This window comes from Caretta caretta, chromosome 7 (genome assembly GCF_965140235.1).
Source record: "Caretta caretta isolate rCarCar2 chromosome 7, rCarCar1.hap1, whole genome shotgun sequence".
NCBI classification, from domain to species: Eukaryota; Metazoa; Chordata; order Testudines; family Cheloniidae; genus Caretta; species Caretta caretta.
In genome coordinates, this window is record NC_134212.1 from 89,503,729 (window position 1) to 89,528,598 (window position 24,870).

The window sequence follows — 24,870 nt, forward strand, 5'->3', positions numbered from 1 at the left end:
CCTACTCAAGCCGTCCTGAATGCTCTCTTCAAGTAGTGTGATGATATCTGATCCCCCCATATACTTCCCCTCTATCAAATGCATTTTGTCTGTGGCAAGAGGACTCGTTTATGGTTATTTATACATAGAACACACACACAGGTAGTGAAAGCAAATGCACACATTTGGGGATAAGAGGATTCTTTCCTCCCCATTAAGAGCATCCACAATTTAGGATTTATGGTTTCCAGGGCAATTGACCTATTTTGAGGGAAAGGAAACAGAGACCACCACCATTTACCAAGCCTCCCCCCTCGTATTTAACCAACTATGCACCTCTTCCTATGCAGATCCTTAAGAAAAGGAGACATATCAGTTTATATGCATATAATTTTTTTATGACAAGTGTACATCCGTTTAGGACATCACATTGTAGAGTTAACAAGTTGTGTTATTTAAGCTCAACTTCAGATGGTTCTTCATTTAGAGCAGAGGTAGGGAGAAATTTATTATCAGTAAATGCCAGGTGTTTTTTTTTTTAAGTTATTTATTTCACTTCCAGATGGACAATTCATAGACTTAGGAAGATATAAAACCAGTGTGTACAAGATGTGTCACAATAGCAGACTAGAGATCATGCAGCACCTTTAGAAAAATTAAAATTCTGGAATATGTACAGTTAAGTGCCACACTGAATATTTACAACACAGTAATTTACTGCAATTAGTCACTGAAAGTTTCTTAAAGAAACAAACTTCATATTCCAGCTGTAGGAAGGGGAAATAGCAGAGTACTTAGTGTAACTTCCAAATCTGTACATCCTTAGAGATGAACTGCCAAAAAACCAAACAATGCACTGCCCAGAAACCTCCTCCAAAGTCCATCATATGTAGTGAGGAGTGGTGTTCAATGTCTTTGACAAGTATGCAGTCTGGAAGAGTTGGTGGTTGCATAATCTCTTTGTAGCCGACAGGACAGACCTTCTCCACAGTAGCATCGCTGGAAAATCTCCAGGCCATGAGAGCCTTTCCTTCGGTGTTTGGTGCATACTTGGCCTTCCTTAAGGACAGGTTTACAGATCTTGGACCAGAAGTGACGTGCACAGCACAATCCAGCAGCACAGTCGGAAGAGCGGAGGCAGGTGGTACTTTCCTGACCTTTGAAAGGAGAAAGTGATTAAAAGCCTGTGGTAAATTGGCTGGATTGCAGGAGAGTCTAACAGCAAAGCCTTGAACAAGCAATTGCAGTATAGGAGGCAGACTTTGTCTAGGGCTTGTCAGAAAGTAGTTGAGGGGGAGAGAGCCACAGAGAAGCAGCTGGATGGCTACATTTAGCCTCACTGCTTCCTCAGGTGGTATTTCTGGCAGAAACCCCAGTTGCGCTGTGCCTCAGTTAAAATGCCTTTTACGCAAGGCTTTAGTATACTGCAGGAATAAGGGGAAGCCTAAGCAAGGTTTGCAGCTAACCCACCCCCACCTAGTTACACTTGCTAGTGGAAGAGCCACCAGGCCCCCTTACCTTTCAGGTGGTGCAGCTGGGATGGGGATGTGGTCCTTTTGGGATGCAAGTCTGGGATTCCATGGTCAGGACTGAAGCTCTCGATGATGGTCTCCTCCATCTCCCCGGGGAGAAAGTGACCTTGTTCAGATGGCACACACATCCCTGAGCGGGGAAACAGGGCAGGAGTCAGCACAGCCTGGGTAACACACCAGGGCCCCGCTCGAGGCTGCCACGCCAGCAGGGTACCCCGCAGGTGCGCAGCTACCGGGTAGGCGGGTGCTCCCCGCAGTAGCGCAGACACACGGCCCTTGGGACCCATCTGAGTCTAGCTATTGCACCTGCAGCCGGGCCAGGGCCAGCCTCCCCGCCCCTCCACACCCGCCGCTCACCGTTATTGCAGTAGTTGCCCGGGCAGCACATGGCATGGCGCAGGCAGCGCTTCCGGCGTTTCCTGCAGGCGAGGCAGAGCGGGACTGCGGAGCCGGCCCCGCGCGGGGCGCCGGAGCAGAACTCGTCCGGGGCGCAGTCCTCGTCCTCTGAGCACGTGAAAGGCTGCAAGGGAGACACAGCGCCAGTGAGCGGGCTCACCGCGCGGGGGGGCAGAGGAGCCCCTGGCGCCCCGCTCACCGGCCGCTCACGTACCTGGTGGGTCTCGACGGCCTGGTGCTTGTTGCCCGCCTCGAGCAGGGCCGAGTCTGCGGGCGCGGCACTGGCGAAGGAGCCCCCCTGCCCGGCGGCGCCGCCTGGCAGCAGGTTCTTGATGGCGTTGGAGTTGAGGAGGCTGGAGCCGAACCCGGCACTCGACGCCGACGCTGCCCAGCACAAAGCGGCCGCCAGCGCCACACATAGGCGGGCCGCGCCCTCCGCGCCCAGCAGCATCTTCCAAGCGGCAGCGAGCTGAAGCCGGGGGGGGGGGGGGGTCAGATCCGGCCCGCACGAGGTAAGGGACCCGCGCGGTAGCTGTACGCTGGGTGGGCTGGGGCGCCGCTGCCGAGCGCAAGCCCGCGGTAGCGCAGAGAGATGTTCCGCACAGCTGCCCGCCACTGGCAGTTACCTGCCTGCCCGTTGCTGCCTTTATACTCCCGGGGGCTGGCTCGTGGTCCCGCCCCTACGGGGTGAAGGGGGAGGGCGCCACAGGCAAAGATGAGATTTCAAAGCGAGCCTGGGGGTTGCGCTGCTGCCACCCCCCAAAAGCTTCCTCATTGGCCGAGTCCCAAGAGGGGAATTTCGCAATCGCCGCCGTGAAAATTATCAGCGACTTCCCAGGCAGCTGGTGCTGCCACAAGGCTCTTCGCGGCCGGGAGCCCCGAGCTGAGCTGCGGGCACCGGGGGCTGCCTGTTTTGTGGGAATCGCGTACACTTTGTGACCTAAATCCCTCCTTTTAAAACATGTTGTCACACGGCGCCGAACCTCCACCCTCCGTCGGGGCCGCTGGGGGTCGCCTGTGCTCAGGATCAGCTGCCCAACCACGTTACCAGTCCCCCCAGTGTGGACTTTTGTGTATTCAGGGGGGAAGCCGAACATTACTCGGCTCTGTTACGTGTGAGGGGAGCATTTAACGAGGCGCAATCGTTTTCCCGGAGGGTGCTGTTTGAGTTGGCGTTTTTCACTGTATATAATCTTCTTTGAACAAAACAAAACACACCTAATTTCCACATCAAACGCTGCGTAAGAATGGAGGCCACGCTTTCTAATTATCCTTTGATGGGATATTTAGAGGGAGCCTGGTATCTGTTAGTTGCAAATTAGTTCAAGGATGGTTTGTCCTGTACAAATGTAGGAAGGCGAGGTAGAGTCCGAAGCTGTCAAGTCCCCATTTCAAGAGGTGTGTTTTAACTTTATTCAAATGCTTTCCTCAACTGGCAGCATTTGCCCCCTCAGTGTAATGGGAGACGCTGGTTAAACATACAACGGAGATCAAAGGCTGGTGCAGCGCCAAGCTGCCGAAAACAGTGTGCCAAATTAATTATCTGGTCGAAGCCTCCTAAAACAAACCTAGGTTGATTAGCACGTAGTGATAAGGCGCCGCTGCCGGTCCTTTTAACTGTCTTTTAGGCACTGGGAAGCACTAATAGTTCATAACTTTGTGACACATAAGTTAAAGGGGTATTCTGACTCGGGAGTGCAAAGGGACGAAGTTACAAAATAAGCCTTTGCTGTAAAGAGGCGACTTAGCATCCCCGCCTGGGGACGGGGCGACTTGACAATTCGCGCTCCCCACGCTCTAGCCGGATGTCAAACAGCCGCAGCAGCAAGTGGTTGTATATTGTCCCTACGATTTGGCCAGGATTTCATAACAACGGCTCTTGAGCGAGCCTGCCTCGCCCCCTCTGGTTTTGGGGGGGCGTTGCGCATTTTAGAGGCCTGGATTGTGAGGTTTTCACCTGCCAGACAGGTTTTGAGCTACCAAAGCAGCCCCTTTCCGCTCCTAATGGGATAGTAGCGCTGTTTGGTGCTTTAAAAACACATTGCATCATCCCACTGCGGCATATGCAAGCGGTGGTCTGGATTTGTAGCCTTTACTCGCACATTGACTTCAAAGGGACTGTTCAGTGATCTAGGGTTACTACTGTAATTAGAGGCAGGATCGGGCCTTTTAGTGTGAGGTTAAACTTTCCAGGCAAGCTTATCTCGGCTAATAGGAAATAAACAAAGGCTTGGCATAGCTCATTAGGGCTTTGCCATGGGGAATAAAATCTGTTTGAACAGGAGGGCCATGTCTGACGACCACTTTTTTGCAAATGTTGTAGCTGTGTGGGTCCCTGGCTATGAGCGAGACAAGGTGGGTGAGGGAGTATCTTCTATTGGACCAAGAAGGTGCAAGAGACAAGTTTTGGCGTATACACACATATTACACAGAGCCCGTCTTCAGCTCTGGGTTTTGGTGTCTAACTGCCTATGCTGCAGGTTATGTATTGTTTTAGAATGGCGCACCTAGGGAAACCATGGTGCTGAGGTCTGGAAAGATGTGACTCACCTCTGTACGGGTTAGGTGGGCTCCCACTGCAGGACGCAGTTAATGTGGACTATTAGCTGCTGTATTAGTCAACATGGTTAGCTGGGCCCTTTAGGAACCTTTAAGGCCTCAAACAGTAAAATCAGTTCCCAAGAAAACACAGAGTTATCACTTTATTCTCAGCATCATTTATGCCCGGCCCTGGCTGCGCGCTCTCACCCATTAAAAGGCGGGTATTCCCGCCTCTCTGCTCTCATTTAGCGCAGTATTTCCCTGGGGCAGCCTGCCGCACTTCCCATAAGACTCCCAGCCCTGTGCCTCCGCAGGGCTGTAACAGCTGGCTCCAAATCAAGCCAGTCAGCCCCTCGGTTACCTAAAAGCAGAGCGAGCTGCTCGGGCTGCCCAGCACGTGCTCCAGAAGAGGCGCGCTGGGTACCTCGGAGCGCTGGAAGCGAGCGGGCTGCGCTGCACAGGCTCCGGCCATGGGCTTGAAGGTCAGTAACGTGCCCGGCTAATCCTCCCCCACTCGCGCTTCCTTAATACGGAACTGTGCCAGCCTCCACGTTGCGCAGCGCTGCAGGGTCGGCGCCGTGCCAGCCTGCACGTTACACACAGCCTAGAGCAGCTCCCCCACCCTCCGCATGGCGCCGTGTCCGCTGCGATTGGGCACGGGCCAGTGCCCCCCCAGCCAGGCCCCGTGTGTCTCCTCCCGCCCTGAGGGTGGGGCTGCTTCGCAGCCCTCTGGGCCCCGCGGGCTGGGGCTGTGGGGGGACCCGGCTTGCCGGGCTCCCCGCACCACGCCGCGTCTGGCTCACTGGCTCGGCAGCTGACAGGGCTCAGCGCCGTCCCTGGGGCCGGGGCTGTGTTTGCTCAGCGTGTCAAGCGAAGCTTGCTGAGCGCTCGCTTTGATAAGCGGAGATCAAAGGCGCCGGGGATCCCAGGTCTTAATCAGCCGTGAGCCTCGATGGCGAGGCCCCAAACAGTCCGTTCGCTGGGGTTTTGCGCAGCCACTGTGCTCAGCAGCACAGCCTGGGGCAGCGTCTGCCTGGCCGCAAATCCATTCCCACGACAGTGCGCGCTGTTGGCTTGCAGTGCGAGTCTCCGGCCGGCCCTCTGCCTGCATGAGACGGGAAGGGGAGGATTGGCTTGAAGCGTTTCCTGGGGACTTGCGGGGCCTTGTCTGGCAGGGGACAGTGAAAAGTAACGCGCTCAGCGCCCTCCTGTGGTCGCTCAGGGTCAGTTTGCAAAGCACCTACAAAAGGCTGGGCCGGGCCGGATTAACCTTTTGGGGGCCCGGCGCCAAACATCGTTGTGGGCTCCCATATAGTGAGCCCGACGGCACCACTGGTGTCATGGGACTGCTGGGGTGGGGATGAAAACATTTATTCAAAAACAAAGTAAGATATTTGAAGCTATGGTTGATTGAAACCTCCACCCAGCCCCGAGAGAACAAAGTGGGCAATCATCAGTATACCCAGAATATTCTTGATTTTGGTTTACTTGTGTCGGCGGGCTTTTGTCTTTTTAGTTTAACTGCTCAGGGCCTGCTTGGGGACCTGAACACAAGTCTTCACTTAGCACAGTTATGAGCCATATAAAGCCTGGATGTAGCAGTCAGTGGAGTTGCACCTGCATCTCCCCACCACTTCCTCTACCTACAGTTATGTTTCGCAAATACATTTTTTGAAAGCTGGATTTTCTACTTTGATGCAGTAATGTTTAAATATTAAAAAAAATAGTTTCTTTAGTCTATTTCTCCCTTTGCCTCACCATCGCTCATGACTTTAAACAGAAAAGTTACTGTGCTGGAGTGTGAGGAGGAAAATTGTTGGTGCCTGTCTTTTGCAGGGAGAAAGGGTCAGACAGACAGACAGGTACACACACACTTACAATTTACCAACACAATCCAGCCTTAAGCCCCTACCCCAACTTTCACACCTGGGCTCTCCCCATGCCTCCTACTGTCCTCCCACACACAATTAACCCCCACCTTCAAACAAGGGCTCTCCTTAATCACCCTGCAAATGTCAACCCCCCACTTTCACCCCAGGGCTGTCTCCCTCTCTTCTACTGCCCCCCGTGCCCTGAGCCAACCCCACCTTCAACCCAGACTCCCCTCCCTCCCTCCCTCTGCTCCCACATAGAGCCCCAACCCCCACTTTCATCTCAGACTCCTCTCCCTCTGCCCCTCCACACCCAACCCCGATCTTCACACCCTGCTTCTCCTACCCCCTTCCCAAGGAATCACCGCTGGCTCTCCCGTCGCACTTGGACTTGCCCCACAACTGCCCCTTGCCCCACAACTGCCCCTTGCCCCCAAACTACACTCTATCCCTCCCTGGAGTGCAGGGGAGAAGTTTCTGGGCCTTCTCAGTGGCAGGGGGTGGTGGCAGCCAGCCCCACTGTCACCATCCCTCGGCTCTGAGGGACACAGAGAACCAGCCTCCCCCACACTGCCCCCCAATGGCAGCTGAGGAGACACACACACACACCTGGGCTGAAGCTGCAGGGTCAAGACGGTGCCCAGGAGCCCACAGCTGGGCATCAGGGTTGCTGGGGGCCACATGCTGAGAGTCACAGCACTGCTGCTGCTACCCCGGAGAGCAGGGGAGACTCGGAGGTGGGGGGGGGTGAGGCGCTCGTGCCCCATGGGGAGGGCGGTTTGGTAGGATCAGCACCCCAGCACCGGGAACCCTCTCCCTGCACTATTTCTTTTTTTGGTCCATTCCTGCCACTCACTTCAACTGGGGCAGCTCACAGGATGGTGCTGGGCATTATGGGACTACTAGTGTTGCTGGCAGAGCAGGTCCAAGGGCCTCGGTGGAAGGCAGCTTCACGCGAACTACAGCTCCAAGCACACCTTGCAGCACATTGCTTGGCTTGGCCAGGGCTGGATTAACCCTTTGTGGGCCTCCAAATAGTCATTATGGGCCCCTTCCAAATGTGGGCCTGGTGCCATTGTAAACCCGGTACAGACACTGGGGGCATCTCCACTCTAAAATTTGAGTATTACCTCACTAAACAACAATACACCTTGAAAGCATTTGAAACAATAGGAGGAATGATTTTAAATTGTTAATCAGGCATTTCCACCCAATAGAGGGAGGAATGAGGAAAAAATAATGTAGCTAAATCTGATAATTTTGTAGGGGAAGCCTGGCAGACAGTTATAACAAACTAGTCAGCTGAAACTATCATCAGCATGACAATGGTTTTGAAAGTAAAATGAGGCCAAAAAATACTGCAGCTGGTTACCTGGGACCCTCTTTGTGTGGCTCTTGTCCAGTTGCTGGAGGTTAGGCATTCTCTAATGAGTTGGGATTGAGAGTTCCTAAGTAACAAGGAGACTTTATTACCATAATTCATTCCATTGGCAGAGAAGGAGAAAGAATCCAATATAGAACTTGAGAACCACAAGGGCTGGGGAAATTAGGGCTTTAAATACTTACTGTTTTATGCTATAATCCATAAACTCTGTCTTGAAGATAGCAGCAATAATGTTATGGATCTAGTAATTGTGGGTTCCATTCCTCAGAACAGTACTGCACATGGTTTCTCCTGACACTAATGTACAGTGACTTGGGGATAGTACCTAACTTTCCAGAGTATCTCCAGAGATGTGAAGGCTCTGAACCTTTGGTGCACAGGAGGTTTTTCATAAGCTTCATATAATGACAACTTTCCTAAGGGGGAAAAAAGAGGAGCTAGGTAGTGAAAAACCACTTTCTATAACTATTCCTCATGGGATAGTTGTCTCCTCTATCCAGAGTGAATTTCGATCTGAGATCCCTTTTCCCCCCTATCAGTAGGCAGATTGTAGAAGAGTAGAAAAGTGCTTGCATTTGGGTGATTAACTGATGGCATTTAATTTGTGTGAATATAAGAGAATAGATTTTTTTTACTGAGAATTTATTTTGCTTCTGAAACTTGAACTTGGAAAACCATGCAATAACATTGCTCAAGAGTGGCATTGTTGCTATAATGTAAGTCTCTTAGGGCCTGACTCCACTCCTATTCAAGTCAACTGCAAAATTCCTCTTGATTTCATCTGAAGCTGGATGGGGCTTTATTATGGGAATTACTCCAAGCTATAAAAAGGAGCGACATCTTTAATGTGATGCAGGCAGATGTTTGTTAAAACAGAATGATATATCACAATGGTGGTGGCATAAAATGCATTAGTGGCTGTGGGTGGGAGGCTCCAGCAGGTATTTATTTTCCTTCCACCTGGCCAATTTACTTAATTCATTCTCATTCCTTTGAACAGACTTTCTCTATTTACAGGGAGTGCAGTTTTATTCATTTTATTCATTTCCTTTACTAAGGTTAGATAAAAATATCATTAAACTATCATCAGCATGAAAATGGTATTAAAAGATTGTTTTGAAAGTAAAATGAGGTTAAAAAAATACTGCAACTATACCATCTTCATCAAAGCTTTGCAGATCATAAATGCTAATTCCCTTAAGGCTTGGGTGTTTACTTCAGAAGATACAACCCTTTAATTAGAACTACAGTATTGACCACCCACATACAGTGTTATTGATACTCTTGTTACCTTGTGCTAGGGTATTGTCAGATCTTGTAAGCAAAGCAGGATCAGGCCAGGTCAGTAATTGGATGGGCATCCTTCAAAGAACACATCAGGTGTTGCAGGAAGTGGTGTAGGCAAGACACTTCTCTTTGAATCAGTGATGAAACATTGTTGGAGCATGGTGTTTTAGGTATTGTGCCGCTGTTTCTCAGATGAGATGTGAAACCATGATCTTTACATTTGTATAGTCATTAGAGAACCCATGACTTCATGTTATTTTTAGCATAGAATAGCTAACATCACCTCTGGCCAAAATCTGATTCTGGTAATTATGTGATGACACTAAATTATCTTTGTAATTTTCAACTGAATTCATCTTTACATTTCCTAAACTGTTGCTGTAAAGCAGCTGTTGCATTCTATGTCAGATGTGGCTGCATGTCAGTAGTGCATGAAGTGATCCCTGTGTACAGTATCTCTTTTCTAGCCTATAGGACTGTTGGGGTACTTCATTAATTTTGTAAATTACTTGAGCTATTTAGATCCATTCAAATAGGGCCATTTTTATCTGTCTACAAACTGCAACATTTGCAATAACCAGATCCTGAAAACAGTTATGATATTTTCTCAGTATCTCCCCATATATCAAGTTTCAAGGGGGGCTTTCCTTACTGGGGGGCTGAAGGATAGTTTCTCTTACTTGGATCTTTATTTCACTTCCTTCAGTATTTGCTGCAAAGCATTTAAGCATCTGCTTGACTTCCATTTCAGTGGGATTTACACAGATGCTTAAATGAGTTGCTCAATAGGGAAGGGCAGCTATTGTACACATTGAGCTTTTAGCACACAAACTCAGGCCCTAATCTTGCTATTTTGCAAGATCCACATTTACTACTGAGATGATGAGATCAGGCAGTAACTCCTCATATCCTGAGCACGGTGGCATTGGAACAGTTTATATAGTGGGGGTGCTGAAAGCCATTGAACAAAACTGTAAATCCTGTATAAGATGGAAACAACTTCAAGACAGGGGGTGTTGCTGTTCAAGCACCCCTGACTCAGCATTGCAGAACTCATGTGGCTTTCTAATTACAAAGCTGAGACCTACATTACAGCGTTGTCTGTGGGTAGGCTTGAAGTAATCCACATTTTCCTGGCATATTGTCCACGGTTGGTCAGTCACTATCTCTAGACATGACAGGGATAAGGGACAGCCATGACAGACTACTTTTTGTTTTATCGCCATCCATCTGTTTTCATTTTCGTGGCACATGTACTATTTATGGTCAAACAGTATTCTTCGGGATTCAGTTTACTTTTTTTGGAAGTATATTTGTTTTCAGTATGCATGTTACATATATATTTATGTAAACAGAGAAACACAGATATAACAGTAGAGGTACATAATTCTTTTACAACCTCTAATAATTGTACACACACATAAATAGATGGTACCATAAATACATTCAAGTATGCCATCTAACATATCTGTGATATTCAAATGAAACATCACACTTCAGTCACCATGGAAATCTCGCCTCTTCAGTATGGTCACCTTGTGTCTGTTTTAGATAAGGACATGACTGCATTAATGCTTTAAGAGTACTCAGTCTAGAAGTACTTTCTAACAATTGTTAGATCATGTGTCAGCATGTATCATCATAAAATATAATAAAATATTATTAGATTCTGATTTGAAGTACAACTTGTACAAAACTAGAAATCTGACATCGCAGAGCACATCAAAACAATGTTCAAAAGTAATTATTTTTATTTCAACTCTATAAAGTATACAACAGGCACTCAGCAATTACAGCTGCAGGGAAAATACACAGCAAAACAAAAGCAGTTAAGTTTACAAAAAAAAGTTCTTAAATCTACATCAAAAGAGTGCAACTGGTCAATGACCATTTGATGACAGACATTGTATTTTGACAAACAAAAAACTCTTTCATGTAGAATCCATTGTAAGAAGAAAACCAAAGAATTATAGCCAGAAGAATACAAAAGAAACAACCAGTGTAAAAACAGCATACATTGGAATAAGTATGGTAGGCAACTCTGAATGAAATTTCCCTTTGCTAGTAAAGCCTGAAACATTTGAGAAATTGTCAAAGTCTCAGTACTATGTCTGTTTATGTAGTAGACAGTTATGGAAGAAGAGAACTAATAACATACTTTCAATATTTAGCTTTCTAGGTGTGTTGAGAGCTTGCCTCAGAAATGATTTGCATATACAAGAGCTCATATAAAGCACTGACCCTGTTTTGTTGAGTGGTGCAACAAGATATTTCTTTTGTAGTCATTGGTTTCACGTTGAGATGTGATTTTGTTTGGTGTAAATTACAGTTAATTGCTAATCATTTGTGTGTGTGGAACATTTGTAATGGAGTGTATAAAATACGATATGTTAGAACTTTACTGCACTATAGTTTTTTAAATCTGCACAGCTTAGCAAAACAGGAATACCTGTATACAGACTGATAGTATGTCATATATTAATTTGACCTGCACGTACATTTATACATTTCACAGAAATGACGCTGTATCTCATTAACAGATTCACAGCTCTGGTACATTTAACAGAAATAAGAGAACAACTTCATCATTTCTGTAATTCTTCAATATTATATAATAAAGGCTTATAAATTGTTAGCAGAAAGAACTGTAAAACGCAGCAAGCTAAGAAAGGACAACATTTTGAGGTGTGTTTGTCTTTGTCATGCAGCATAACACCAAATTTGTATTTTTATAGGATGCCATGAATTTAAGGCACTTGCAACAATGCCAAATAGCTAGGTCATGTTCTAAACTATGGAACAGATGAATAAGAGTACAGTTGACAAAGTTCAATAATACTGACAATTATGACATTAATTCAAGTTTACTTTGATCTAAAACATTACATTACAAATAAGAAAAATGAAGTAATAATGCCATGGAACTCCAAATAAAAAGTTATATGAGTACCACAAAATATCAACACGAAGAATATCTATTTACATAAATATTTGCTTATGGTCCTATTGTTAAATAAGAGGGGTTTTTTTATGAATAATGCAGCAGTGTAATGAGCTACAGATCATCTGTATCTTATGAACCCAGTGCTAACACACTTGTTTTAAATATGGTAGCTGATTTCTCCTTATGTAAATACATCATCTTTCCATACATGATAAAGGAGGCAAAAAAAAAAAAGGCAAGTGGAAATACTGAGGCCATCAATTTATGTGAATGTATATATGTAAATCAAATATATTAATTATAAATGAAGGGGTTATTCATATACATATGATCATTTAAGTTATTTAAAATATACTTGGTAAAGAAGATGAAAGTTGAGTGAAGATTTATATCAAAATAAATTTGTATTAATACACAGCATGCCATAGGATTTGGATATTATTGTATGTGGCACAAGGACAAAACTGATAGGAACAAACAAAAGTAATTGATAACAAGCTCATTTTGAAACATTCTTCCTGTATTGTTTTCAGTTCACCCAAAAAATATTCGCAAAAAGAAAAGGAGTACTTGTGGCACCTTAGAGACTAACCAATTTATTTGAGCATGAGCTTTCGTGAGCTACAGCTCATATTGTGACACTCTTTTCTCTTGGCAATTCTTCAGTTCATTGTAACTGATAGTTGAATCCCAAGTACTCATACCATAATGACTATTTAGAATTGAGAGAGATGATAAACTCTTGTTCTTCATGTCCTTATGTATAACAAGAAAGTCAATTAACAAATTAAACAAGTTTCACTGTCCAATATGGCCACATCACTCCCATGTCAGACAATGGGGGTGAAGGGATCCAGTTTTAATGCAGAAATAAGGTGAATACACTTTTTTTTTTTTACTAAGATGACTATGAGACTGTTTTAGCCCTAGTATCTAGTGTCTGCTTTCGGACAGTATTTTAAATCCCTAAGTTAAATGTTTAAAATTAAGTATATGGTATACTTGTTGTATACAAGTAGTTCCTCGTAGATGTAATTATTATTATTTTTATGATTGCTTCAGAGTGTACAAACCTTAATGCAATGCCACACATGATTAATGAATAGCAGAAGTAATTTGCAGTTATGTTGTGCTGCTGCTATTGCCTCATCCTACTATATGTAACTGTAAAAATAAATTAAATAGGTTAGTTAAAGGAAACTGCGGTAAGTGAGGCTTTCTAGTCTGCTGGCAAATTGTAGACATGATGTTGGTATATTCATTATTCTACTTTGACAATGTTATCCTTAAAATGCTTTATTAAGCCAATGTATGTCCTTATGAATATGAAAACCTGCTAAAATGTATTCATGGTAGGCATTCTGTTATTGATAAATCCCCTACTATTTGCTTCTCCTGTATTTAAAGGTAAAGACAAAAATGCCACAAAATCTTCACAGGGGCCTGCTCCTGTTGAAGTCAGTAGTGAAACTTCTATTGATTTCAGTGGGATAAGATCAGATCCTAAATTTCCATGCTTTGAAAAATCATGTATGCTATTAATATGCTGATGTATTAGGACACGTACAGTGGTCACCACAAAAAACTAACATCTGCTAACTGTTACCGCACAGTGTTATTTGGGATTACCATAGTCTTCCCGTAAATTTAGAACAGGAGATATCCATAATAACTGTGTGGTACCAAATGTGGGAAATGTTGATCTTTTAACGGCTTCAATACATATATAATGTGTTGGAGCACAATAAATTAAGTCACATATTTTGACTCTATAACATGGTATAATCAGATGTGGCATCATATGCTGCTCCAATGAATATAATGGGGCCCTGGTAAAATCTGTTGCAAATTCTGAAAACTAATGCCTCTTATAAATGTGAGGGGGTAAACTTACATTCAATCTAACACATCTCTGATTAGTTGGCAAATAAGGTTTGATTTTTTTCTCATATCATTGTAGATCAGGATTGACTCCAGTGATGTAAAAGCAGTTGAAGTGAGAAAAGAATTCAGGCCTATAGTATCCTTTTCCCTTGTCTTTTTTATAGCAGTTTGTGGTGGCTTAATTCTATAGCCATTGCAGCACCTCAGTATAATCAATGAAGTGTCTGTGTACTGCAGATATACATGCCAGTAGATCTCTCACAAATACAGTAGACCTGTGTTGCTCTCACATTAGTTTTCCACTTATGTGGTCTGCCATCAGAATGCCATCCATTACTCCAGGCAGAGTATTAGGATTCATTGTTATAATACTATGTTGTAACTGAAAACGTTGGTTTAGTTACATTTTGAAATATAGTGCTAAAAATATAGCGCTAAAAATATAGCGAGGTCATCTGCAAACTGCCCTCGGTATTGATATATTGTTAAAGAAGCAGGAAAAGTAAGAATACTATGATGGCTCCCAAATACTGCAGAGTAAAAGCAGAGAAGATGCAAATGTGGAGACTTAAAGGATTCTCTGTTTTTAGAGCATCACTAAAGATGATGTCTCTTGCTACATATCTCTGAAATGCTTATTGACTGTTGAACATTTATATTCACAGATGAAAGACGTACATAGCACCTATACAGTATGTTACGGGTCTTAGATTTTCTTCCTTGGGCTCTAAAAGCTAAGGGTTATTTTAAGATCAGTCTTTATTTCTAATAATTAATAAGACCAGTCGGTTGTTGTCATTCTATTTCTAGGACCGTTATTTAAGCACAGTTTTTTAATATGTAGAATGAATAATAATGATTTTTTCATGCAAATATTTATTGTACCAAAAGGAAAAAAAAAGTTTGTTACATCATGTTCTCAGTTGTATGCGAAAACCGACCCATACCTGCCTTAACAGTTCTCAACAGAATCTGTAGCAGTTGTGCTTTTGTTGTATCAGTTTAAAAAATCTGTCAGAAAGAGAAAGGAAAGGTAACATTCAGTCTTGTCATGAACACTGCTTGAAAAAAGGACAACTTTTAGCACTGCTTTGACATGAACTCATTGACCAATTGTTTTGTGGTCCTCCTTTGTATTCACAGTGGCCTGCAGTAAAAGACCCTACAAACTCACTCTGAAGTGTGGGAGTACCCCACATTCTGTACCATAGATAACTATAGTACATAATAAGTTACTATTTGATCCTACTGATAATTCTAGCTGTAAAATACTGGCTTTAAGTGTACCTTACACTATTATCTTTCAAATTATAATTAGAGCATAGCAAGATAATTGCAGTGATAGAAAACATATTTCTTTACTGGTGAAAAGGCTTGCTTCAGGACCACCATGTCAACTGCTATTTTAAGTTCAAACATAAAACATGTGAAGAGCACTATTGTCATCTAAGCAATAAGTCCTAATGCCACTGTAGTTACTGTAGCAGCATCAATCAAGGCATCATGGTGACCCCGAGCACTAATCCTCCCCAATTCCTTCAGTTTTGCTGGCAGCCGTGTCTCAGGAAGCTGTCTTCAGCAAGGCAGAAGCAGGTAAGAGAAATACATTAAAAGTCTATATCCCATCCTGAGTTGTCATCAGGTGGCGGTTCATCATTGTCCTCAGGGAAACTGTCGAAATTGCTTGTGTCTGTCGGAGATGCAACCTATCAAATGAACAGTTAATGTGTTTACATCAGTTGCTTTTGATTTTAACAAAATCTTTGTTTAGGGACCTTTAGGAACACCATTTTCCTATCTCAAAACAATGCTCTTTCAACATCATTCACTAAACTAACACATTTTATCTGTGGAAAAGCTCACTAGTTAAATATGACTAGTAAAAGCTCTCAAAGAAAAGGGAGAGCAAATATATTTGTACCTTGGCAATATTGTCATCTAAAAGCTACCACTGCTAGGGTATTTATTTAGGTTTTTTTAGAAATGTATAACAAAAATTAAAAAGTGACTATGCTGATATCTGGTTTCAGAGTAACAGCCGTGTGTTCGCAAAAAGAAAAGGAGTACTTGTGGCACCTTAGCGACTAACCAATGTATTTGAGCATAAGCTTTCGTGAGCTACAACTCAATTCATCGGATGCTTATGCTTATGCTCAAATAAATTGGTTAGTCTCTAAGGTGCCACAAGTACTCCTTTTCTTTATGCTGATGTCTATGTGCATTTGATGTAATTAAAAAACTATGGTGGTGCAAAAAAATCCAGTGGTTTCCTCAGATGAAGAAAATAACCAAAGATGTAAGATCAAATAAGACCCCCAGAGTACTCCACACCCATAAAAACAAAGCATATCAACAGTGTCCAACCACTCCCACAAATACCAGTTATTATCATTCTCCTCCCATACAAAAAATCTAGTGTAAAAAGATGAACCTTGCAGCATGCTCTGTATGCCAACAGACAGGCCAATTTTAAACCACAGAGGGGGTGAATTATAAAGGTCAGGGCCCACCAAAGAAGTTCACAATGACAGCTCCCCTTCTTTTATAGGAAAGGAGAGCCATTTTAACTAGCTCAACTGATGCAGTTGAGGTGGTATGGCATAGGGAGAGGGGTTGTCTCTCAATAGGGCAGGTTCCAAGCTATTTCTAAAGCAAAGCCAATACTTGTACTCTGCTTGGAAAATAAGAGGTAGCCAATACAGATCCCAAGGCACTGTGCTCCCAAAAGATTGCGTGCTAAGCAGACTACCACATTTTGCACCAACATCAATTTCCAGGTTGATTTAAAGTTAGGGTTGCCAGCCCTCCAGGATTGGCCTGGAGTTTCCAGGAATTAAAGATTAATTTTTAATTAAAGATTATCTCATGCGAAGAAATCTCCAGGAATACATAGCATCTGGAGGGTGCATTGCCACAATCTAAGGGCTACAACATAAGGGATATAATTGAGTTCTGGATGGCATAATGTCCTCTTGAAGGAGGCTGTTATTGGATGGCACACAGACATCTTAACTGGATGAAAGGGTTCAACCCAAAATTAATAAGTGCCCCTCATTTGCATCAATACTTATTAGCTCCTTAATATATTTTGGAAGGAATTATGATCCTTAAAAATATATGTCTGACTCTTCTGAAAAATATGTGAACAGTTTAATTGAAGACAGTGGAATGCATTGTTTTACAGTACGGTAAAATTTTTTGTTAGCAACCGTCTTTCATAGGGGACTGCCTGCGATAAGTGATGAACACAACAAGCCCCGTCATCGAGCATCATATCGACAGTGAGCTCCCTTGCAGTGCAACTAGTAACTGTTAAAGACACATTGTCAAGTCAGATTTAGCACAAATATACATATATACATTTTATATAAGCAAATATTTACAAAACTGTAGAAATGTTTCTATTAAATTAAAAATCCAATAGAAACATTTTTAAACACAAACACTTCCTGGTGTTTCCACCTAAACTTTGCAGCATTCTGCTAGTAGTGCACATAAGCCCAAATATGAAATAAATAGATATTGACAAACAAGTGAAATTGACCAGTTTGTTTTCATTGGCCATACTGAGAGAAAGTTAACAAACAGAATGAACAGCAGATTTTTTAAAAAAGAAGAATCAGTTTTAATATCTGTTACTGTCTTTAAGAAGTAAATAAATAGAATACAGGCTTTAACAGGGTTCAAAAAAGAACTAGATAAATTCATGGAGGATAGGTCCATCAGTGGCTGTTAGCCAGGATGGGCAGGGATGGTGTCCCTAGCCTCTGTTTGCCAGAAGCTGGGAATGGGCAACAGGACATGGATCACTTGATGATTACCTGTTCTGTTCATTCCCTCTGGGCACCTGGCATTGGCCATGTCGGAAAACAGGATACTGGGCGAGATGGACCTTTGGTCTGACCCAGTATGGCCGTTCTTATGTCCACAAATATTATTTTAAACATTACTGGCAGTGCCCCTTACTCTGAACCTTTTTTGGGGGGTACAGACTCCTTTCAGTCACTGAGTGACTGCATCTTCCCCATCTCATACAGAGAGGGGAGGGCACAGGATTCTTCTGCTCTGTCACAGTTAAGAGAAGGAACAACTTGGCACTGAAGTAGGGTCATACAGCCTTGTACAATGATCATGACATCTGCTGATGTATCTGTGCTGCCCATCTCTGTGGGTGAAGTGAGTAGCAAAGTGCAATTAAATAAGATTGTTAAATTTCACTCTGATGCTGATGTTGCTGAAGATGGAGAATGGGAAAAGGATTAAATTGACTATTCAGTTTCCCTTCAGGCTCTGTGGGTAAAGAGCTCCCAGAAAGGCATCAGCCTAAGAGCTCTGCTGTAAAACAAAACTAACTTGTATTGTAGCCTGTTTTCTCTCGAGTCCTTTCCCAGTTAACTGTAACTGACTTGTCTACAAGTTCTTTACATAGTATATGATGGCTGAAAAAAGGAGAAGAGGCACAAAGAGGGATGGAAGGGGAAATAGTGCATAGAGGAAAGCCCAAAAGAAGAGAAGAGCAAAAAGAAAGAAAAAAAGACAGAACAGAGAGAAAAAAGATAGGAAATATTGAGAGATCAAAAACCCTGTGGTGCAGAAGGAGAAGAGGCAAAGAGAAAGAAGAACTCATTTAGTGACAGGCTCACCCCACTTCAGCTGCTGGAAAGAACATTTAATCACAGGGCCTCCCGATGAAGACTCAGCCACAAGACAAAATGTATTTGACATTAATAAAAGAAAACCTGTCATAAGTGATCTATTTTTTACTGGTCTTTGGTAAGTATCTTCAGACAAGTTTCGCTGCGTGCTACTATTACCTTTACTAAGGTATAGGTATACTGGAACTTTACACAAATGACACAGAGGAAACCATTCCTGATTGACTGGCAAGGACAAAAGTAAGAAGTGTACTTACACTTGGTACTATAGGAGGTGTCAATGTACCTTTTCTTAACCCTTCCCAGTTAAAGCCCTCAAACCATCTAGAAAGGGGATAATGTTAGGACAAATCAAGATGTTAGATATACAGCTCAAATATCACTGTAACACACATAACATGATTCAAATAGCTTAAAACAGATTTTTAATTCCGACATGCAGTTTCTTCAGATCATCTGATTTATAGTCATCATAATTTTTCTGTTGATTTTATGAAATACATTTTTGAAGTTTTTCTTTATGCAAACCAAAATATGCACAGAAATCTCATGGTGAGGTAAAGGGTGGTGTAAGTTACACATGATTTGAAAAGTGCACTAGTGTGACCTAGCCAGTCTTCACTACAGGTGTCCTGACAGCTTCTTCTTACCTCCTGCAGCGTCTTTGTGGGTCCCACACTCCCAAAGTTCTTTATTCAGATCCTCTGAGCCAGACTGTAGCTCAGGCTGCAGGCCTGCACAGATTATAAGGGAAAGTAGCACAGCACTGTCCCCATGCCTTTGTGTTCCCTCCACAGACCTTAGATCAGGTTGCATAGGAGTAAGGGGTTGCTCAAACAGTTAAGCAGAGAGTGGGTAGAGTCATGGCTCCACCACCCAAAATAGTGGCCAGCACAGCTAAACTGATTGGGGATGAGGTGGGGGAGAACTGTCTACGGGGCTACCCACTTGGAGCAAGGAGGAAGCAGTGAAGGACTCATACCACTTTCACAGGGCAGAGTGGAAAGGCAAATTTTTTCCTTCCAATAGATGCTGGCACTCCATGCTCTGTTTTACCTGCTATTGATATGTCAAGCAGAGTGGAGACTGCGCCCATGACTGAACTACTGAGACCAAGAAAAGCAAGTGAAATATCAGTCAGAGGCTCTATACTATCAGTGCCAATGGAATAGGATCAACAGGAACTATAGGCTCAACCACAGGGGCATAGGCACAGTTTAAAAGCAAAAGATGACTTTGGAAACTGGTGGCATATACAAGGGGGTTAAAAATAAACTGATGGTGACTTAATTTTCCATATTGCAAAATGCCATTTGGATGCAAATTTAAGGAAAAAAGCTCATTCACTTAACATACTACCCTATTTGCCATGTAAGGAAGGCTAGAATAGACTCCAAAATATGAAAAGACTGCTGACATAATGTAAAATAACCTAACATCCAAAGAACCAGTTAGAAGAGAAATGTTTTCAGAAGTGTTTTGTGTCTGAAATGAACAATTTTTCCATATGAAAGCAATTAATTGATAGTTGTGAAACACACTTACTTGTGCTTTTGGATATCTTTTACTCCATTTTTCAAGTTCCCTAACCTTTCTGATGGATTGTCCCTATAAAGAGAGTGACAAAGTTGTTTAATAATGTTTTTTCAGAAAGATATATTTCTTTACTCATAAGATAAAGGTTATTGTATTTAAAGTATTTACCTGCATAGTTTTTTAATTAAATTAGCAGCATTTTTGGCAATCTTCTTTGGAAATTCAATCATGTCAATCCCCCTTAATATGATGTTATAGGTCTTCATGGGATCTGGGCCTGAGAAAGGTGGACTTTAGGAAGTGGGAGGAGGGTGGAAAGTGAAAGTTAAAGGTCTGTCTTTAAATCTCATACCATCCTATTATACAACAAATCAGAGGAGATAAATTACAAAAGTAATAATATTTCTTATCCTGTGCTCTCAGGAATATTGAAAGGCTGGACCATTAACATTTTATTTTATATCCTTTAGGAAGTTCTCCAGGATGTTCCCTTTCATCTCCAAAGTCCATGCCATGGCAATCCCTTCTATGGCCAAAGAGTTCTGGGTGTGGTTTTGTCTGGACTTCATCAACGTTGCTCCAAGGGTTGGCAGGAGAGGGAATTAAAGAGCAATTAAAGGCAGTCCTTCTTCCATGTGGGCTAAACATCCTATTTCAGCCGTGATCCCATGTCCTGCCAGCCTAAGAAGCAAGGGGCTGGACTCAGTCCTGATCTCAGGTCCCCTGTTTCCTGACTTACTTTTGTACTACACTTATTATATAATCACTTTTCAAATGGCACTGGATAGAGGATGGAATAAATACTCTCATTTAAAAGCACAAAGACATGTCAGAGTACAGTGATAGGTGAACAAAATGCCCTTAAATGTGGATGGTATAGGTTGTTCACTTTGGGCTAGATTGTGACTTGGACTACAAACCCATAAAAGAGAGTAAGAAATCCCCTCTTACACCTTAAGGCAGGTTACCCAGGTCTTGGGGTCAGATGCATAGGAGTAAGTGGGATTAACTCACTTGCTTTCTCCCTACCAGAAGCAAGTGGAGAAGGGGTGAGAAAAAGTTAGACGCCTTGCTCAATGGCCAGAATAGCTGAGCCAGAACAGAGTGAGGAGTAATTTACTGCTGGCTTATTACCCCCAAGAACAAGAAAGAGGCAAGGAAAGAGCTGTGACTCCATGCTGAGTTTCTCTGAATGACAATATTTTCCAAGGTTAGTGTAGTTTACGTACCACGTAGGGCTATGCCTAAAGTCACAATCTAGCCCTGTCTCATGGGGGAAATTCATCCAACACCAGTGGCAGATTCAGACCCATCTTGACAGTTAAATTTTCACTATCCTACAGAAAAAAAGCATTTTGTAGAGCTAGCAAACTGAAGTGTTGTACAATCTAAATTCTCAAAGAGTCTTTTCTAACTTATTTGCACATCTTTAGACCATGAGGTCCTCTATGCACGATAAATTTGGACAAGTAGCAATATAACAAACAATATCCATCCTCTTTGGGAACGTTATGAAGAAAAGGGCATAATGAAGCTGTTGTGTATTTTTGATAAATGTAACAAAGCTATGCTGGGGACAGTCCAGGGCCCTATGATCCTTGGTGTCTTTCTCTGTAGCTGGGGAGGCTGGGTGTACGGCCAGTGTGTTTGTCACTGTGTGGATCATTGCATAGGAGGTGCACATGGGCAGTAGATAGTACTACAGCTCCTGAGGATGAGAAGATGCTGCTCCTTCCAATTAATTTTGAAGTTACATTAAACAGCCTTCAAAGAAATATATGGGACTAGTATTTTCAGTAGCAAGACCTTGAATAATGAGACATTGTACAGAAGTTTCTGTACCTTCAGCAAGAGTAGTTTATAAGACTAAATGCATGTATTCCTCTGATGCACAGTCATCTAGGGATATTTAAAATACTTAAAATATTTAAAAATTGTTTGTAAACATGTAATACTGTGAAATACTATGTTGTTCTGCATAGATTTTTAAGTTATTGTATATTTAAGATGGAAGTATTTTTTATAAGATATGTGTAATGTAAGAAAATATCAATTTAAAAATGCATATGTTCTGTACAGAAGTTCAATGGCCAAAAGTAAGATTCAAATTTGTTATATTTCTTTGAATTTAAAGTTTTACAAGAGTATTGAGGGTAGACCTGATAGATATATTCCCAATAACGGATGGTCTAGTTAAGATGAAACAGTCACTAGCTGCTTCTTGTCTGTAATGCTACATCTAGAGCATTGAAAAATGACAGGTAACAAAATTTAGAACTGACACAGAAATATATGTTTACATAAAGTATATGTGAAGTTCAGTTTCAAAATTGGTTCAAATTTTAAAGGGATCTACACTGGTGGACAAATAACGGGAACATTGTTATCCTTTAGCATAGTTATCTGTGTTAAAGGGTACCCTTAATGTGTGTGTAAGAACACTATATAGGCTAGTGGGGATTTAACACACAGGCTGAGGGTGGTATGTCTTTCTAAGATACTATATTAGTTCAAAACTGGTGCCATGGGAAAGTGATCTTCATGCTTCCTGCATATCAGGAGTATTTTCCAACCCCATTGGCCATGTATAAGGCTAAAATTTTGTCACGGAAGTCACAGAATCTGTGACTTCCAAAGATCTCCATAACTTCAGCCTGCGGCAGCTGGGAACTGCAGGGTCCTGGTGCCCTCTCTGACTTCAGCCAGAGGCAGAGGAGGCTCCCCGAGCTGCCGCGGGCAATGGGAGAACCCCACAGCTCCCAGCCACCACAGGCGACGGGGACCCCATAATTTCCAGCTGTCGTGGGCAGCAGGAGGACCCCCCGCAGCTCCCGGCTGCCACGGGCGGTAAAGGATACCCTGCAGCTCCCAGCTGTCTTGGGTGGCGGGGACGCTCCGAGCCGCTGCGGGGGGATTCTGCAGCTCCTGGCTTGGCCCTCTTGCAGGTCCCAGCCACTGCAAGTGGTGCTCTGAGCCCCCATGGGTGGGGGCCCGAGAAGAGCTCCCAGCCAGCCCCACAGCTACCCAGCAGCTCCCCATTTTGTCATGGATATTTTTAGTAAAAGTCAGGAACAGGTCAAGGGCAATCAAGAAAAATTTACGGAAGCCCATGATCTGTCCCTGACTTTTACTAAAAATATCCATGACAAAATCTTAGCCTTAGCCATGTACAACTTTGTTTTTACCTCCTGCTGAAGCCAAATGATATAAGCCACTACCAGGAAATCAGAGTTAATGGATCATTATGACAAATGCTATGTGCCTGCAGTATGTGCATTAAATGAATTTAAACATACAGATGATGCCATTTTTATACTATGATAATAAAATCCACATGATATTTGTGGGTTTTTGACAAAATCTATGTATAATTATTAACAGCATATACAACATTTAACAGAGAATTTGATTAAATTATAAATAGGCTTGGAAGGATTCAAATTTTATTGATAAATACAGGTAAACTTCGATTTCACTATGCACACATAAGACAATGAAAAATATTTCCATTGATAATCTAAATCTGTAGATAGGCAAAGCAAGAAAAATGCTGCTTGAGAACTTAGTTTGAGTTAAGAAATTTACTGTTGTCTATTTTGACATTTGATGTTGACCATTTGTATTTTAACTGTTATAAAGCTTTAACTTTTTGAATCTCAAAATCAATTGTCATTTAATAATTACTGCTGATTCTCCTATTATCTGACCCCCATTACTTCCCGCAACTGTGAAAATTTAAATGGATAAAAATAGAAAACATTCTTAAAATAAATATTGATATTATCAATGGAAATTATTAAAAAAGAACTGAATTATAGGTAACTGGACTATGTTTTATGGTAACGTTAAAAAATAAATTATTCAATAGGATGTTTGCTCTGTAGAGTTTCTTCTGATTGTATAATTTATTTCCGACATCCATTCACAGATCTCTGAAAAGATGCAGGGTTTTTTTTTAGCAACAAGTGCTGATGGGGTGTATTTTCACTTCTGAGTGCCCATAGGGATTAGAAGTTGAACTGTTTAAAGTGGAGTCTGGGTATGCCTTTTTAATTATTTATAGTATTTATTATTTAATTATTTATATTATTTATACTTTTAATGAAAACTTAAATTTGACCTTTTGTCATAGTTCAGGGACTTTACTATGCAGAATCTGTGATAGTAATACTGACTTTGTACCTAGCTTGTTGAGTCTGTTCTGCATCTTCTATCCCAAATGTGATTCATTGCTGGTGTTTTTAATAAGTTCCTTTAGGGAACTCTATGTAAATGGAAACATTCTAATAAATTTCTGAATCATGGAAATAGTAGTAACCTTTTATGTATAAAACAGATACTAAAGTAAACATTTTAAAAATTGTTCAAATGATTCTGTAGAATACACTAGATAACTATAACTGGGCTACTTACCTGCTTGAGACTCTCATTTGAAAAAGCTGCATTATTTCAATGTTAATGGCTCAACTCTCCCCTTATTCAATATGTGTAACTCCTATTGACAGTGGTAGGCAAAGGAGGAGGAGTTTATGACCCCACACAATATGAAATATTATAGCTTGTGTATTATAACTTTTCTGGACGTTGCTGTCCTTCATGCCACCAATGAGCTGTTCTCAGCGAGGAATGGAAGTAACATTAGCTGTTGACTTAGAATAGCTAAGAAACACAAATTGATGGGCATGCCTGTGTCCTGGCCCACAGGAGGAAGTTAACTTTAAGGGATAGGATGAGACAGGGTCATGTTCCTGTTCCCCTCCTGCAGAGCTGGCAGGATGCCTATTGGAGAGCCTGGAGTATTCTCCCTTGTCTGCCACTGGCATATATCTCGAACCTCATCCTGAACAACTAAGGAGCATCA

General features: G+C 42.5%; 2 protein-coding genes and 1 long non-coding RNA gene across 5 annotated transcripts in view; 1 reads left to right on the top strand and 2 right to left on the bottom strand.

The window, feature by feature from the left end:
- Window positions 1-334: 334 nt before the first annotated feature.
- Window positions 335-2,803, bottom strand: DKK1 (dickkopf Wnt signaling pathway inhibitor 1). Its single transcript, XM_048859228.2, has 4 exons — window positions 2,122-2,803; window positions 1,869-2,031; window positions 1,498-1,641; window positions 335-1,136 (listed from the first exon to the last, which is right to left on the bottom strand). The coding sequence occupies exons 1-4, from the start codon at window positions 2,356-2,358 to the stop codon at window positions 886-888; spliced, it is 795 nt and encodes a 264-aa protein (XP_048715185.1). The 5' UTR covers window positions 2,359-2,803; the 3' UTR covers window positions 335-885.
- A 1,894-nt stretch (window positions 2,804-4,697) lies between these two features.
- On the top strand, window positions 4,698-24,317 carry LOC142072807 (uncharacterized). Its single transcript, XR_012669381.1, has 4 exons — window positions 4,698-4,930; window positions 13,895-13,954; window positions 14,788-15,411; window positions 20,480-24,317. It is a non-coding gene; the product is annotated as an uncharacterized LOC142072807 (long non-coding RNA).
- The window catches only part of PRKG1 (protein kinase cGMP-dependent 1), an 891,251-nt gene continuing 877,100 nt past the window's right edge, over window positions 10,720-24,870 (bottom strand). For all 3 annotated transcript variants that reach the window (XM_048859225.2, XM_048859224.2, XM_048859227.2), the window contains 4 exons: window positions 20,178-20,300; window positions 20,019-20,081; window positions 18,731-18,797; window positions 10,720-15,524 (listed from right to left, as the gene is read on the bottom strand). In XM_048859225.2, coding sequence (XP_048715182.1) covers window positions 15,426-15,524; window positions 18,731-18,797; window positions 20,019-20,081; window positions 20,178-20,300 — 352 coding nt within the window. In that variant the 3' untranslated portion in view covers window positions 10,720-15,425. The remainder of the gene's footprint in view (window positions 15,525-18,730; window positions 18,798-20,018; window positions 20,082-20,177; window positions 20,301-24,870) is intronic.

Coding starts and splice junctions, on each gene's coding strand:
- DKK1 (XM_048859228.2), bottom strand. CDS start 2,358: ATGCTGCTGGGCGCGGAGGGCGCGGCCCGCCTATGTGTGGCGCTGGCG. Junction 2,032..2,121: donor AGGCCGTCGAGACCCACCAG/GTACGTGAGCGG, acceptor TCTCCCTTGCAG/CCTTTCACGTGCTCAGAGGA. Junction 1,642..1,868: donor GGGCAACTACTGCAATAACG/GTGAGCGGCGGG, acceptor TTCCCCGCTCAG/GGATGTGTGTGCCATCTGAA.